This window comes from Pezoporus flaviventris, unplaced genomic scaffold (genome assembly GCF_033815535.1).
Source record: "Pezoporus flaviventris isolate CSIRO_AGI_PZ_B2104156 unplaced genomic scaffold, CSIRO_AGI_Pfla_v1 ptg000002l, whole genome shotgun sequence".
Lineage (NCBI taxonomy): Eukaryota > Metazoa > Chordata > Aves > Psittaciformes > Psittacidae > Pezoporus > Pezoporus flaviventris.
In genome coordinates, this window is record NW_026892550.1 from 22,724,921 (window position 1) to 22,739,715 (window position 14,795).

Here is a 14,795-nt window from a genome sequence, read left to right on the forward strand (position 1 = left end):
AAGAGCTGGCTGCACCTGCTGACAAAGAAACAGTAAAATGCTTTGTTTAGCTTTATTTGGAGAGATTTAATAGGAATTGATATTTGGAGTTATGCCACTAGAACAGGATTCATAAAAGCCATCTGGATGGTGGCTACAGTACTGTAGTTCATGCTTCCATGCCGATGGAAGTTGTGTTACAGCAGCAAGCCTTCGATTTCTAAAATTTAGTTTTATTCCTCTTTGCAAAAAGAGATGTCATAACTGAAGTGATTATACCTCTTGTAAGTAGCATTTCACAGCCACACACCGAATTATAGTTTTAGATAGTGCAAAGCTTAAGTCTATTTTAACTGTAGTTTATTTTAACTGTATTAAACAGACAGGTGCATATGGAAAGGAAAAGAAAGGTACACAGGTAATGGAAAGTATATAAAAATACGTACCCATAAGCAACTCCTGCTATAGTACACTTCTTGAACTGCATGACATTGCATGTCAGAGTACCCGTTTTGTCAGAAAATATGTATTTGACCTAAATGACAAAAGTCATTACACATCAACATTCAGCAGCTATTTAGATATTTAATGCAATTCATGACTATCAACACACTAAGTATTTTTACCAGTTCTGCAGTCTTCATAGTTTATAGAAAAAAACCCAACAACCAGTAACCAATCTGTGCCTGTGACAGATACCCATTTCCAAGCATATTAATCAACTGAGATGTCAGGAAGCTTAAGCTTGCTTCAGCACATGGTGGTATACTTAGCTCTCCATCACTTATTGAAATGCAAGAAACCAGTGAAGAACAATGTCTATACTAATAAAATATTCTATTTCTGACAGAAAGCAATACAGTAAAAGGGAAGTGTCTACATGCGTATTTAACCCCTCTTGACACTGAAATATCTTCCTAAAGCCAAAACATCAGTAAAAAAAAAAAAGTTCAGAAATGCCAAGTTCCAGGAATAGATGAAATATCTTCCTTTCTACATACTCTCCTATTTCCCTAACATCGTAGACCCTTCCTCTCTGGAAACTACTAGTTAGAGTATTTTAAAACTGAAGCTGAAATAAATTTATCTGTGATATATTTAAATATTGTTATAACTTAATCTTAAGAAGAAAGTTAATCTATAAAGAAATTAAATGGTCTGTGATAAAGCAAAGGTTCTACTAGTCAAAGGTAAACCTCAACTTTAATTAAATTTAAATTAAAATTTATTTCTCATTAAAAAAAACCTCACAGTATTCTTAATTAGGCATTAACTGCATTATATAAGAAGCTAATAAGGCTATGTGTTCGTAAAATTTATTCTGCATTTCCTACTTAAAGATTCTGTTTTTGAGGGATTATGATTTAGCCAAATCAGCAGTTACAAGAAATCCTGCATGCCAGTTTTATGCCTCATCTGTATTTTTTTTGTTTTGTTTTGTTCTTGTTGTGTGGGCACAACGGGAAAGCAGGAATTGAAGCCAAGAAAACTCAACTTTGGTTTTCCCAAAACCAAAGCAACAAAGTTTTGCCTTTCTTAAATCCTGAGGATCTCTTGGGGGAAATCTTTCCTTCATTATGTGCAGCCCTTATGTACTTCAGAAAAGAGATTTGCTCTTTTTGTTAACTCCCCACATATTGCAAAGTGTTTTTAAAAATATCTGACAAAAGGAAGAGAACAGAAATAAACAAAGACTACGGCAATAATGTAAGTTTTCTGGAATAAATCTTCACAAAATTTGCCGACATTGTTTAGTGCAAGGTGTCCCTACCCATGACAGGCAGGTTGGAACGAGATGATCTTAAGGCCCTTTCCAATCCTGGCTATTCTATGATTCTATGAGTAATTTCAACACACAGAGTCAGAACCAGTAATTTTTTTTCTACCTGTCCAAGTTCTTCATTGAGATTGGAAGTACGAGCCATTGCAGCAGTGTCTGTAGGTTCATAGTGCATATCTATGTCCTGCAGATTAAAAAAAAAAAAATAAAAAAAATTAAATAATAGTCTTCCATAACTTATTACAAAAAAGTTCAGCATATAAATAGAAAATGTAAGAGTAGAAGAGCAGATCAAAAATGATACAAGTTATCTACTTATGATTATTTCAACAAGGGAAACCACAGATACAATCAGATCAGTGCCAAGAGTCCCCTGAAGAAATTTCCTCTTGAAAACAAAAAATCTGTATGATTCTTTGAGATTTTACTGATTATTTCCAGTGATCCTTATTATTGAAAAACTGTTGTACCCGTGTATCTAAAACTGTTTTAGCAACAAGCAGAAATACTACATTGTTACACGTAGAAGTAGGTCTTATCTATTTATATTGTATACACAACCAGTCATTTCTAAGTAGCAAGATAAACATGCCTTGAGATAAAACCATAAAGATAAATTTAAGAGTACACAATAAATGTAGGGTACATTATAACTGGTGTGTTTGATTTAGTGTGTTTTTTTTTCTTTTTGGGTTGTTTTTTTTTTTCCTTTTTTGTTAAAGAATGAATAAAATAAATCAGAGTGTATTTTTCAATACAGCAAAAGATTAAAACATTATGAAGTATGGCAATGTGGTGCAACAGACTGCAGATGACCAACTTCCCTATATCAACATGCACACACACAAGGTTTCAGATAATGCCCCGAGTCCCAGATTAAGATAAATTAAAGACAACTAATCCCACCATGGAGTTACATGGCGGGGGGGAACAGAAGATAAAACCATCTTTTGGATTTGTATAAACAGTTGCAATTTACACATTCAAAATGGGTGAGCCTTTGTTGAATATTTATTTTAAAATAAAGAACATGAAGGAAGACTTTAATTACATTCTCTTATTTGTCAACAATTTGTTCTACAGCACAAAAAAACCCGAAGAAATTAGAACTAGCTGGTGGCTCACAAAAAGACTGAACTATTAAAATCAAGCATACACTTCAACGGCTACTCCACATACATTTTTATCTGCATCTGCATGACATATCTTACATACAGAAATCCATTTCATACAGTTGATGAAGGAATCAGATTAAGGAGTTCAGAATTATATGAATAATTTACATTTGGGAAAAAAATGGAAAAATTGAAGGCATGCTATTAAGCACAATTACACAGCTTTAAGGAGAATACCTCACCCCCACCCCAAAGAGAGAAAGAGAGTAAACCCTTCTTTACCTGCCACTAATTCATTAAGGAAATAATAATAAAAAAATAAATTAAAAAAAAAGCCAATGTGATTTTTATATATTTTTCAAGAGATAATACTAAAGACCCTGGATTTGTACTAAAACCATTGGGTTGTACAAAAACCAGTGGGAACAAAAAACACAGCAAAATACTGAAAAAAACCCAACAAAACATGAGCTACACTTAGAAAGAAGAAATAAAACTGGACAAAACTTCACTGGACGGCAAAACACTTTCTTTTGATCATTCTGGATGAAACTGATACCTGAATATTAGTAATAAGAAAACACAAAGCACAAAAAACAGGTTCCAAAAACGACTGCTGCAAGTATAAAATTACTCAATCAACCCATTTATTACTTTCTCAGATTCCAGTATTAATAAACAAAATATTTCAATATTTACATTGAGAAAAAGTCTGAAAAAAATGTATACTCTAAGAAGCAATCATTTCATTTACTTGTAAACCATTTGATTTTAGAAGTTAATGCATATTGTAAAAATAATATTTACCCAATTTATGAAATACGCCTGGATAAATTTAACAACTTCAAGTGTAACCAACAAACTGATTGGAATAAGATTATTGAAGAGAATGATAAAAGTCAAGAAATTCAATCCAAAGTTGCTTGCTCCACCATCTGCCAAAAGACAAAGCAAATAAAAAAGCATTTAAACATTAGACTTAAAGGTATATATATACAGTGCATTCAGAGTATTGCACTAATTCCTGATTTTTAAAGTACCTGTGTATAAGAAGAAACTTGAGAATTAAATATAGTATCACTTGCCTAGAAATGTGAACTTTGTTAGATTTAGCGATCTCTATTATAAAGTGGAGTTCAAATTTAGAGATCTTTGCCATCTTCTCCAATTTCTAAAAAGCATTTTTACCAGCCACTCCCACTTTTGCTACATTTTACGATCATAATCTGGGAATATCTATATACAGCAACCAAATTCTACATTTTAGAGTTTCATATTTTTAAAGGGGGCAAATGTGTAGTGGAATGAGTTGTTTTTTTCCACTCACCCTCACACCTTCGTACTCCCCTCCTCAACCCAGCAAAATATGATGAAAAAGGTAAATTCACACCATACAAGAAGGAGATGAAATTACAGTTTAACCAAATTTCAACAGAACTGGAAATGTGAATATTAATATGCAGTTTTAAAATACTTTTTCCTTTTAAAGCTTTAGATAACTCTAGTAGTAGCACTTCAGAGAAGATGTGAATGAGAAAGAGCAGTCTGCTCTCCAGTACAGCAAAAGGGTGAAAGATGTAGCATGCCTGTCTGTATTCAAAGATCAGCCAAAGAAAAGCAGACCCAGACAGGTTTCTGCTCTCTACGGAATGTGGGTCTGGTTGTTACTCTTAAGATCCAAGACAGCAGGTTTGGGATACTTTCATCAATATCAATTCCAGCATCAAAGGAAGTACAAGTCAAAGACCAGAGAGCTAACATACACCCTGACGTTGATAATCTGGGTGACTACAAAAATCAGATGAAGTTTGACCTATTGCTACCAGTAAATAAATCAATATTCAGATATTTATTGTTAATGTTACTACTTTTTTTTTTTTATCATCCATGGGCAACAGATTGTTCTAACTAAATGCTAAAAGCATTCAGAAAGATGTGGCAGTGTTGGGAACCTGTTTCATTACCACATAAAAATTAAATAACTGCAGGGAAAGGGGAATAAATTGTTTCTTACATATTAAAATTACCTGGTACATGAACAACTATGAGCTGAACGTAGCCCACAAAACCCAACACAATTCATTTAATCATGGGGCATATATCAGGCAATAGACTGTCAAGGATAATCACTTGAAGAACACAGAAAATATCAATGGCCACTATTTCATGTTTCCTTTTTTTTCCAAAATAAAACCAAAAGCTTCTGAACCACTTCACTACTGCGCTAACCACCATATTCTGAAAACTTCCACATCTCCCAGAAAAGAAAAAAAATACAATGAAAAAAAAGAACCAGCTGAAAAAATAACAAATGAAGCACATGTAATGCAATTCTCTTATATTACTGGAAATTGTCAATATTCACTTTTTTTGATCTCACAATGCAAATATGAAAGTTAAGTTTCTTTCTTTAAATAGATCTCTCAAAAAGAAGAGAAGCAAGGTTCTCAGTAAGGAAAAGTTAATCATAAATGCAGACAGCTTTTGTTTAACAAGAACTTTAGCAGAGTGCCTTCAAACAGTAAGATTTTTCTTTAAAAACTGATCAAATTACTCCACAATCCCTACTTTGATGACCACATTCAGCAGTTTTGCATTCAAGACTGTTATTTAAAGATCAGAAAGCCTAATTCTGCTTCTACTGCCAAAGTAAAGAAGGCTCTAGGCCTATCATAAGAAATTCTGAAAACATGGATAACTGACCATAAAGTATATTTATGAAAACTTCCTTTAAATCTCTTTTCCTCGTGGAGGGTCAAATTACATCAATATGTTGCATCCTGGCATGAAGACCCAAGTAACATCATATATGCCTTGCATCGACCATGAGTACAGCTGCACAGTATGTTAGATGAGATATTTCTGGTTTACCTTCTTTAGGAGCAGTCTGCTAAACTTGATGTTTGCAGCCAGTAATTAGTTAGATCCCTGTACAGTAAAAATTCTAAAGCCACAGCACAGTTTCCTGGAATGAGGGAGTTTGAAAATTCAGAAAAGACACTACAGCTTTAAATGTAATCTATTGGTAATAGCTGAAAATAGCTTTAGTGTGATGTCTAGGAAGCTGACTGTTTACACCAGTGGAGTGTTGATACAGACCTTGCAAAGCTGCAGTGATGTAGAGACTGAAAGATATGTTGGTTTGAATTTAGCAAGAGCTCATATAGCACAGTAAGGTAATTTTATACTCCCTGTGATATACCCTGCCTGATTACTTTAGTCAACAAACAATACAGACAGACTGATAGAAAACACACTGTGGTTTTTGACACAAAGACAAGTGAAACATTAAAATATTAATATATTATTTTACATCTTACAATTTAGATCAAGATACCAGTCTCTTCCAGTATGCCTTCGATTCCATATAGCCGAACCAATAGAGCAGATCAAAGACATAGCAATGAGGATGCAGAACAGAATCAAAATCTGAATATTCGTAATTCGTTCCACATTAGACATTTTAAGAGGTGGACTTGTTGAATTCTGTAAAAGATATAAACCAACAGTGGCTATTAAATACTAGAAGAGGTATACACTTTTTGCTTTTCAAAATGCATGTTACTGCATTCTTTTCTAAGCATTCTTCCAAACACATCACTATAATAAATACTGTAACTTTTCCCCTCAAAAAAAAGAGGCTTATAAATCTATACATTAGAGCTTTAGTTTGTATTACAGTTTAAACAATCACACAGAACCTCATAACAGCAACAGCTAACAATATTAAAATGAATATGCATACACCTTACCAGCGCTATAGAAGACAATTGCTAATACAAACTTTTTCAAGTAACTGTTTTACAAATCAGGAAACCAATAAATAAGAGATATGCATGGCCAACTTGAAAGCATTATTTTTTGTCAACAAATGCATCTGAATTTCGATATTTCAAACAGCACTAGGAAAAGTAATTTCATAGTCTGAGAATGGTTCTCTTCCCACCTCATTTTGCAAATAAAGTTTCACTTTGTTTTCTGACAAGACTGCTTACCTTTGTACTTGAAAGAAAGCTATACCAGAGAACAGTTTTAGGAGCAGTCAAAAATAAAAAAAGATGAACAGGCAAACATAATGATCCAGCTTGCTAATCTAACAGTTTTTAAAACATAAATTACAAAAACAGAATCAACAAATATGCTTACTAATGGAAAAACTACTCTGTAGCTAAACAACTAATAATCACAAGAAAGTACTTTCTTTTTATTGGTTTTATTTCATAAGAAAGATGCTCTATTACTGACATTTCAGCTACTATATTAAGTCTAGCCATGTTCTCTGACACCATTTTCTATGCTGTGTAATGACATGATAATGTAACAAAACAGGTAATTTAGAAAAAATCTAAGTGACAAACCTGCATAAGTTTTGTGTCATGTCCTGTATAGACAACTATCCCATGAACCCACTGAGTATTTCTCAACTGAGCTCCTCGTAGAAGAATCTGATCAGCTCCCAGTGGAATAGTACTAGAAGGAAGGAGTTTTATATTTAGCATTAAAACAATGTCAATGAATAACATTACCATCAGTTGTTAAAACTAATTTTCAAAATTTAGACAGTAAATATGCTAGGAGCCTAACTTTCATAGTTAACTTCGGGGGAGTGTTGACAGAGAGAAAACTTGTCAGTTAAAAGCAAGCCTAAGGAAATTAAGCATGAAAAATATTACTTACCAGTTCATTTTGTCTATGGACTACTAATTTTGATATGGTACTACTAGCATACTGAAACTATAAAAGGCTATTTTTCCTGTGATTTATAATTATGAAGCTTTTTTCCCCAAGTCTATTCTTACAAAAATCTGCCAAAGCAATTTTCAAATTAAATAATTTTCTGAACTCTTAACTTTATCCACTCTTCCAGTGAAATAAATGTCCTTTATGAACATAATTATTTAAAATTCACAACATATTTTCTTCACCTTCTTTAAACTGCAAAACCAGCTACATTTACTTGTGCTACTCTTTTAGAACTGCACTGAGTAAATAAGCTATGAAACCTCAAAAGACATTGTAAACACTTAACTATTAAATTCAGACAGCTGACTTAATTCATATACTGTAGCTCAGGTTTTTCTTAAAGTAGAAAAAAAAATAGATTATCATTACTCTTTTCTTGGGACAAACAATACCCTATTTTGGCACTTTCCTTTCTATAAATACCAGCTAGCAGTTCAGACTTGTCGATAGTGTTCTACTGTTTGGCATTCTTATCTAAAACTATGATCTCTACAGTTTGAAACCAACACATTGTGAAGATCACAAACTGCTTACTGACAGCAACTATATCTGAAATATAAGCTATAAAAAGTCTGAGGAAGTAATGATATTTGGTAACATTTTTGGTAGCACAAAGATCATGAAGTCAGTCTCAGCAAATAAATTTCAAGTAGTAATTTCCTCTGGATCATCATGCCCCTTTCCCTCCTCTCACACACAAGCTTTTAAGATTCAAAGAGCGCATTCAGGAGGAAACAGCACATTCTTCCTCCCCTAAAATTAGCAGTGGCAATACAAGTTTTTTGAATCAGCTCTTGCAGAAACTAGAGAAAAAAAAAAAAAGAGTGTTCTTCCATAAAAACCAGACCAACCAACAAATGCCACCCCACTACAGCTTATTTCACTTTTGAGGAAACTAGCATGGAGCAAACTGGCTGTTTAAGGTATCATCCTCCCCACCAACTATGTATGCTTCAGCAACTGAAATTGAATGATATTGTTACAGAATATATTTCCAGCTGCAGGCATTTCATCAAAAGAAGGCATCAGGAAATAAAACAGAAATAGAAAACATACTGAGATTTACTTGCTTTCTGAATCTGACCCGTGCTGCTCTTGCACTTCAGATTTGTTCATATCATGGCAAAATTAAGAGAACAAATGTCTTTTCAAGTATGAAAGGAACTGTGGGGGTTTAAATTACCCAAGAATCATTAAGAGAGACTCCTGTTGCCATCAAAGACTGCTTCTGAACTTATATTTATCCATTTGCATTCTTGCAGAAGGATTCAAAGTCTTTTGGACCATCAGACAACAGGCAAACATTTCAGATAAGGGATGGATTACCTTCATTCCAAGAATAATTAAATATTATTAGCCTATTAACACTAACATGAATGCCACAGAAGGAGAAAGAAAAATAACTTTATTTCATTATATGCAAGTCTCCCACGGACAGATTGGAAACCTTTTCGACTATCGACCTTCTCTGGAAGGCCAAACGACTTTCTGGTCCTTCTAGTAATTCAAGAGGGTCTAGGCAGGCAGAAGGCAAAACCTTCCACTCTTAATTTTTGTATTCTTTGAAGAGTCACGGGAGTTCTTTGACTCTTCCTGTATCTTCCTCTTTGTTTTCTTAAGAAATATGAACAATATGCAATAAAGTCTTTTCTACTGCAGGATCCATTGATTCTTTTCTTCCACTGGGACACTGTCTCTCAAATTCTCCAACTGTCCCAATTCTGCACCTTGGGACAGAAATTTATCCTTAAAGGTCTGTTACTGGGAAGACAATCAGAAGTTAATTGGGACTGCAGAACAAGTCCAATGGGACCTGTCTCCAGGAGACCTGGTGCACAGACCAAGGAAAGGAAAACACAGCAAAACAACCAGGGGCATAGAATGTCCAGATCTACCTGGTGTCATGCTAACAATCCTCAGTAACTCTCTAATAAGGAGATGGTGTGATGATTTGATGGAGCTATTAAGTCACTATTTCCCAGTCTCAGCCTTGTCAAAACTGCTCCAACTCATCTGATTCTTCTTGTATGCTACATAACTAAGAACTCATCAGCAACATATTTGGGTTGTATTCAGTAAGGGATGTTCTCAATAGGAAATATTACCCTTTCAGCATATTTTCCTGCCAGAGCTGTCAAGGGTATATTAAGAACTCATAATTCCTAAGACACATTTGAAGGCTTACATACCAGAATGTCTTCATACTTCATTTTTACCTAAACTTTGTTTAAGAATGCCTTCAGGAAAACATTTACTTTAGGTGTGTATAAAAAATATCTGCCCTTGCTTTTAACTTGCTCACCCTTCCTCTCTGAGCCATTGTCTAATTATAATTCCACATTTATCCAAGCTAAGGAACTTTTCTTCTTTTTATAGCTAACTGTCTTCATTGACTGAAAGCAAGCTGAGGTTCTTCTGGATATTCATGAGCACAACAAAGAGCTGTATACTTTGGAGGATACAAAGAAAACCTTTTTGGCTTCTGTCCACAGATTAGCCATAAGGCAAAAGAACTGTAGTGAGGTTCTACCTCCTTGAATATTAAGAATTAAAAAAAAGAAAAAAAAGAAAAAAAAGAAAAAAAAGAAAAAAAAGAAAAGAGGACCTTTGTTTTTTTGAGCTGCTCTCCCATGAAGGTAAAAAGAAAAGACTGAAAAAATCATCCAAATACAACATTTCTGGCACTGCAATGAGTTATCTAAAGGAAAAGAAGAAAGAAGAGGGAGATGCATTTTAAGTATTCTCTATGACTTTTGCAAAAGTTTTAAGATGGCGGTGGATAAACTGGAAATTGCAACAGCTGCAGCTACACAATCTGGTAGGAAGGTCTTAAAGATCTGAATGTCTACCGGTTAGATGAATCTTTGCTACCTCCGATATGGACAGAAAGAGAACTTATCTCTGATTTTTCAGGGCTGGCAATAAGAATCCAAAAAGAGTTACTTACCTGCAATTCTTTTTCACTGAAGGTAAATATTATATTAGAGCCACACTTTCGGAACTATTCTACTGCACAGGAACTATATTCAAAATATTCCAAAACTGAATTTCACAAATGAAAAACTGCTTGACCAGCAGATGGCGTGCTCCTACACATTCTTCAGGCATAATGGCCATCAGCACATTCCAGGTTTCTTTTTAGAGAAATTTAATTCTTAAAATTAAATAATTAGACTGAAAAGTATGTTTTTCCCTCTAGCCAGGGAGGAAAGATGAATGTGTGGATCTATTATAACTATTACCTTCAGAGAAGAATTACAGGTAAATGTTTTTCGCTTCTTAACGACAAGTACAGTGGAATTATAAGAGATCCACACTCTTGCGACTGAAAACTCCCGGAATGCATCTGTAAGAAATCAGTAAATAAAACAAGGAATATTAAGGGGAAGGAGTTAAAAAAAAAGTATTTAATAATTAGTTAGCACCATACATATCACTCTAAAACCACAAACACAAGTAACACTGTATATGGCAAAATACATGCCTACCAAAGAAAAAAGAAATCCTGTAAATCTTTGGGAATGAGCGACTCAACAATCCTGGATCTGTCAATGAACTTTATACTCCTAATGTACCACATTCAGTTTAAACCCACAGAGGACTCTAAATATCAATATTTACTTGGCACTTAAGTATTTTAAGAATTTTTGAAGCAGTTTTACAAGTATGTATGTTGTAATTGCACTGAGGCAATCTATTGTTATGGAAACATACTTTCAGTGAGCTAAGGTATTATATGTCTTTCAGGTAGCAAATTGTAAGAATTTGAGGTATACAGTGATGGACTCAATTTCACTCCATATTTAGACAAACAAAAGAAAACAGAAATAAAAAAAAAACCAATGAAAAACTACTTCTACTCAGCTTCCATAATAGAAACTTAACAGAGGAGGTATCAGATACTTAAGCGAGTTACTAGAAACACATTCCATGACTATTACAATTTTAATAGCACTCTCATCTACTGTTAATAGCTATTGCTTTCTGAAGGTCAACCAGTACAAAAATTCAAGTTCTAGACACTAGAAGTAAGTTTTTATCCCTCAATATTTTTTTTTTAAGAATAAAGAATATATCAGAAAAGATGTTTTCTTTTCTCGTCTTAGCAGAACAGACTTTACTTTTCATATTTTAACTTAAATAGTTTAGTAACATATATTAATCTACTGATAGATTGAATCTTCCAAGAGGTCATCTTCCTTGGATCTACATACCCATGCCCATCCAGTCTGATGTTTCCAACAAAATCATAGAGGTGTCGGTTTGGGCTCTCACATTCAATTCTGCCAGAAAGACTCATCAAGCTTTCTATGTCCTTTATGTCTGATGTTAGTGGCAAACCCTGTAAACAAAATTTGTTTGTCATTACAGTAAGAATCACTTTCCAATATAAAAATGTATGTATTGGGTATTTGATGGTGCAAGACTAGAAAACCAGAACCCCTATGGCAGCAAAATCGAAATGCAACACTTTGCTGTCATACTGCTGGATGCTAAAGACAGTGAAAAAGTCACCTTAGTATCTTACAGCATCATGATGAAGACTGGGTTGTAACCAGTCATATAGCTCAGCAAGAATGTCCCTGAATACAGACAATGCACTCAGTCAAAAAATTATATTCCCTCCTTGCCTCTGACAGGTAACACTGGCATTACCAGCTTCTTTCTGCACGGTTTCTCTATCACCTATCCTCTAAAAACAAAACCAATACCCAAACTACTAATATTTCTACCTATTTTTCCAAAGAAAAAGCCCCCAAACAAAGCACAAAGAATGACTTAGGATTACATCGATTCCTTCCACAATTAATTCGCAAAAACTTTTATGATGCCAATAACCTGCAGCCTTTTATTCAAACCACTGTAATTTCAACCTTCTAAACCAGCCATTAATGCTGTAAAAGAAGTTTTTATAAACAACAGATGAAAATAATATTAGCAGTATTCTCAAAAATTAAATTCATACCTGTCGAATTTTTAAGTTTGTCTCACCATCTAAGTTAGATGTTTCGATGTAGCACATAGCCTGTGGTTCACTATTAAGAAAACAAAATCCTTAATTTTAAATTATACTATCAAAATTCACAAACTTTCTGTAGTCTCTTAATGCCTATTTATGCAATCAGATTTTTTTTTTTTATCAAATCTTCAAAAAAAATTTACAGGCAAATCTGTAAAAAATGGCAGTACTTTACACTTTCAGAAAAGTTTGCCTTAAAAAAAAAAAATTCCTAAAAACTTAATGCTAAAAATGCTTTATACAGCAAAAGCTTTCTGTGTTTTTATATGAGATTAAGATACAGACACAAGCGTAGTGCATTTGCAGTGCCTACTGGTGTAGGCAGCAGTAGTTTAGACATGGAAGACTTTGTGTAAAAGGGTCTTTTATAAAAGATTATATAACACATTACAGTTTTTGAAATATGCCCTTTAAGACATTTAAAAGGCTGTTTTATAAATTGTTTTAAGTTTATGCAGAACATTATTACTTGAATGGTTAATCTATTTAACACTGATAAATGGCTTATTCTTTGCAATAAACTTTTTCAATACAATTTTCTGATATGAAACACAGCAGCAATTTTATCTTCTGTAAAATACTTTTAGACTTTAAATCATATTACAACCATTACAGATCTCTTGACTAGGAAACCAGAGATTCAGCAGAACATGACTTTTCTTCAAGGAGGCAGTAAGCAAGTATATGTCTAACAGGCCAGGATTTCTGAAGTACTCATCAGCTCCCATTTTCTGGGCGTGAAGACAGAGCACCTACTCCTTACATCTACAACAGATAGATGTTTTGATCCTATAAAGGATGAAATGAGTCATAAAACCCCCTTACAGCTTAAAAGAATAAACGTTTACTCTCTACACCACTCTAAAGCTTCTAATATTTTCCTTCTTTGCAGCATGAAATTCAAGCACCAAGCGTTTTGCAAAATTTCCTTTCTTAATGCAACAGTGCCTTCTGATTGCAGGATAAAATTAAGTAGGTTATTCTAACACATTTTTTTGTAAAGCAAATGTATTAAAAAGTGATATACTGCTTTCAGGCTAGTGTTTCCGGGCAAACTTTTCTAAAATGTAAATAACCTCTATTTAGATTGTTTGGATGGAATCACTTGTATAAAACATTATTATAATTCTAGCATTTTTATTGGTTAATATAAAAACAAACAGTATTTTTGTGAAGCACTTTTAAAACAGACTGAGGCAGCAAAGCCATTTCAAGTCAGACGCATGCTTAATTGTAATTACTGTAGCAGATAGCAGTGACCTCCAAAGTAAGTAAGTTACAATTAGATCAAGGCAGGCCCATTGATTTATTAGGGAAAAACAAAGTGCGGTAACAGGGCAGACAATAGCATAAAGCTGACACATCTAAGAAACATGCATTTTGTCACAATACACAAGAACAGTGCTGCTTTTGCCACTGCATGCAGCAGAAATTGTGCAACATCCAGTTTGTGCAGAGGGTCCTCTACCAGTCCTACCAACATTAAACTATATTCTTTGCTGAAAATAGTGGGTTGGTATAAACATGTATATTCTTAATTTGCTCTAAGGAATTAAAAATATATTTATACTGGTGTCTTCCTGTGTGTTTATTCAATGACAACTTGTTTGACAAAATTTCATGGCAGTAGTGCAAAAACAAAGAGGACTGAAATTTTGATTTCTTGGAGTGTTATCATGTGTTTACACTTTAATGATCGGCATTTTTATCAACTCAACCCCTTCTAATTTTATAAATGTGTGGGTTTTGTTGAAGAAAGCAGAACAGCAAAGCAACTGTTATCAATATGGCAGTGTTCTTCATATTTGGTATATGAGGACCCACTTACACATCTCCTGTGAAACTAATTAATTCTAACCTTGATGACAGACTGATGAGATCAGCTGGGAGATGTTCCCCATTGGTCACTTTCACTACTTCCCCTACTGCCACCTACACATCCCAGTTTGAAAATGGTTAGAACAGAAAAATAAGTGACATGGAAAAAAACAAAACAAAAATGGACAAAAAGACAGAGATTGAAATTATTATTCAAACAATACATGTTAATTAAAATGTCTGATAATAATTTTTTCAAAATCTATTCTTATCAGGTCAGAAAGAAAAGAGCTAGAATATTTTTACTCAATTATATGGTTTTACTCTAAGGCACTGATTT

The 14,795-nt window shown here is 33.8% G+C and overlaps 1 protein-coding gene across 6 annotated transcripts in view; it reads right to left on the minus strand.

Moving 5' to 3' along the window:
* ATP8A1 (ATPase phospholipid transporting 8A1) overlaps positions 1-14,795 on the minus strand; it is a 114,127-nt gene that overhangs the window by 73,952 nt on the left and 25,380 nt on the right. For 4 of the 6 annotated variants that reach the window (XM_061471703.1, XM_061471696.1, XM_061471729.1 and 1 more), the window contains 7 exons: positions 12,584-12,653; positions 11,832-11,959; positions 7,233-7,344; positions 6,195-6,360; positions 3,682-3,809; positions 1,866-1,943; positions 426-514 (listed from right to left, as the gene is read on the minus strand). In XM_061471703.1, coding sequence (XP_061327687.1) covers positions 426-514; positions 1,866-1,943; positions 3,682-3,809; positions 6,195-6,360; positions 7,233-7,344; positions 11,832-11,959; positions 12,584-12,653 — 771 coding nt within the window. Of the gene's footprint in view, positions 1-425; positions 515-1,865; positions 1,944-3,681; positions 3,810-6,194; positions 6,361-7,232; positions 7,345-11,831; positions 11,960-12,583; positions 12,654-14,495; positions 14,570-14,795 lie in introns of all 6 variants that reach the window. The other 2 variants (XM_061471686.1, XM_061471709.1) reach the window with 1 other exon arrangement.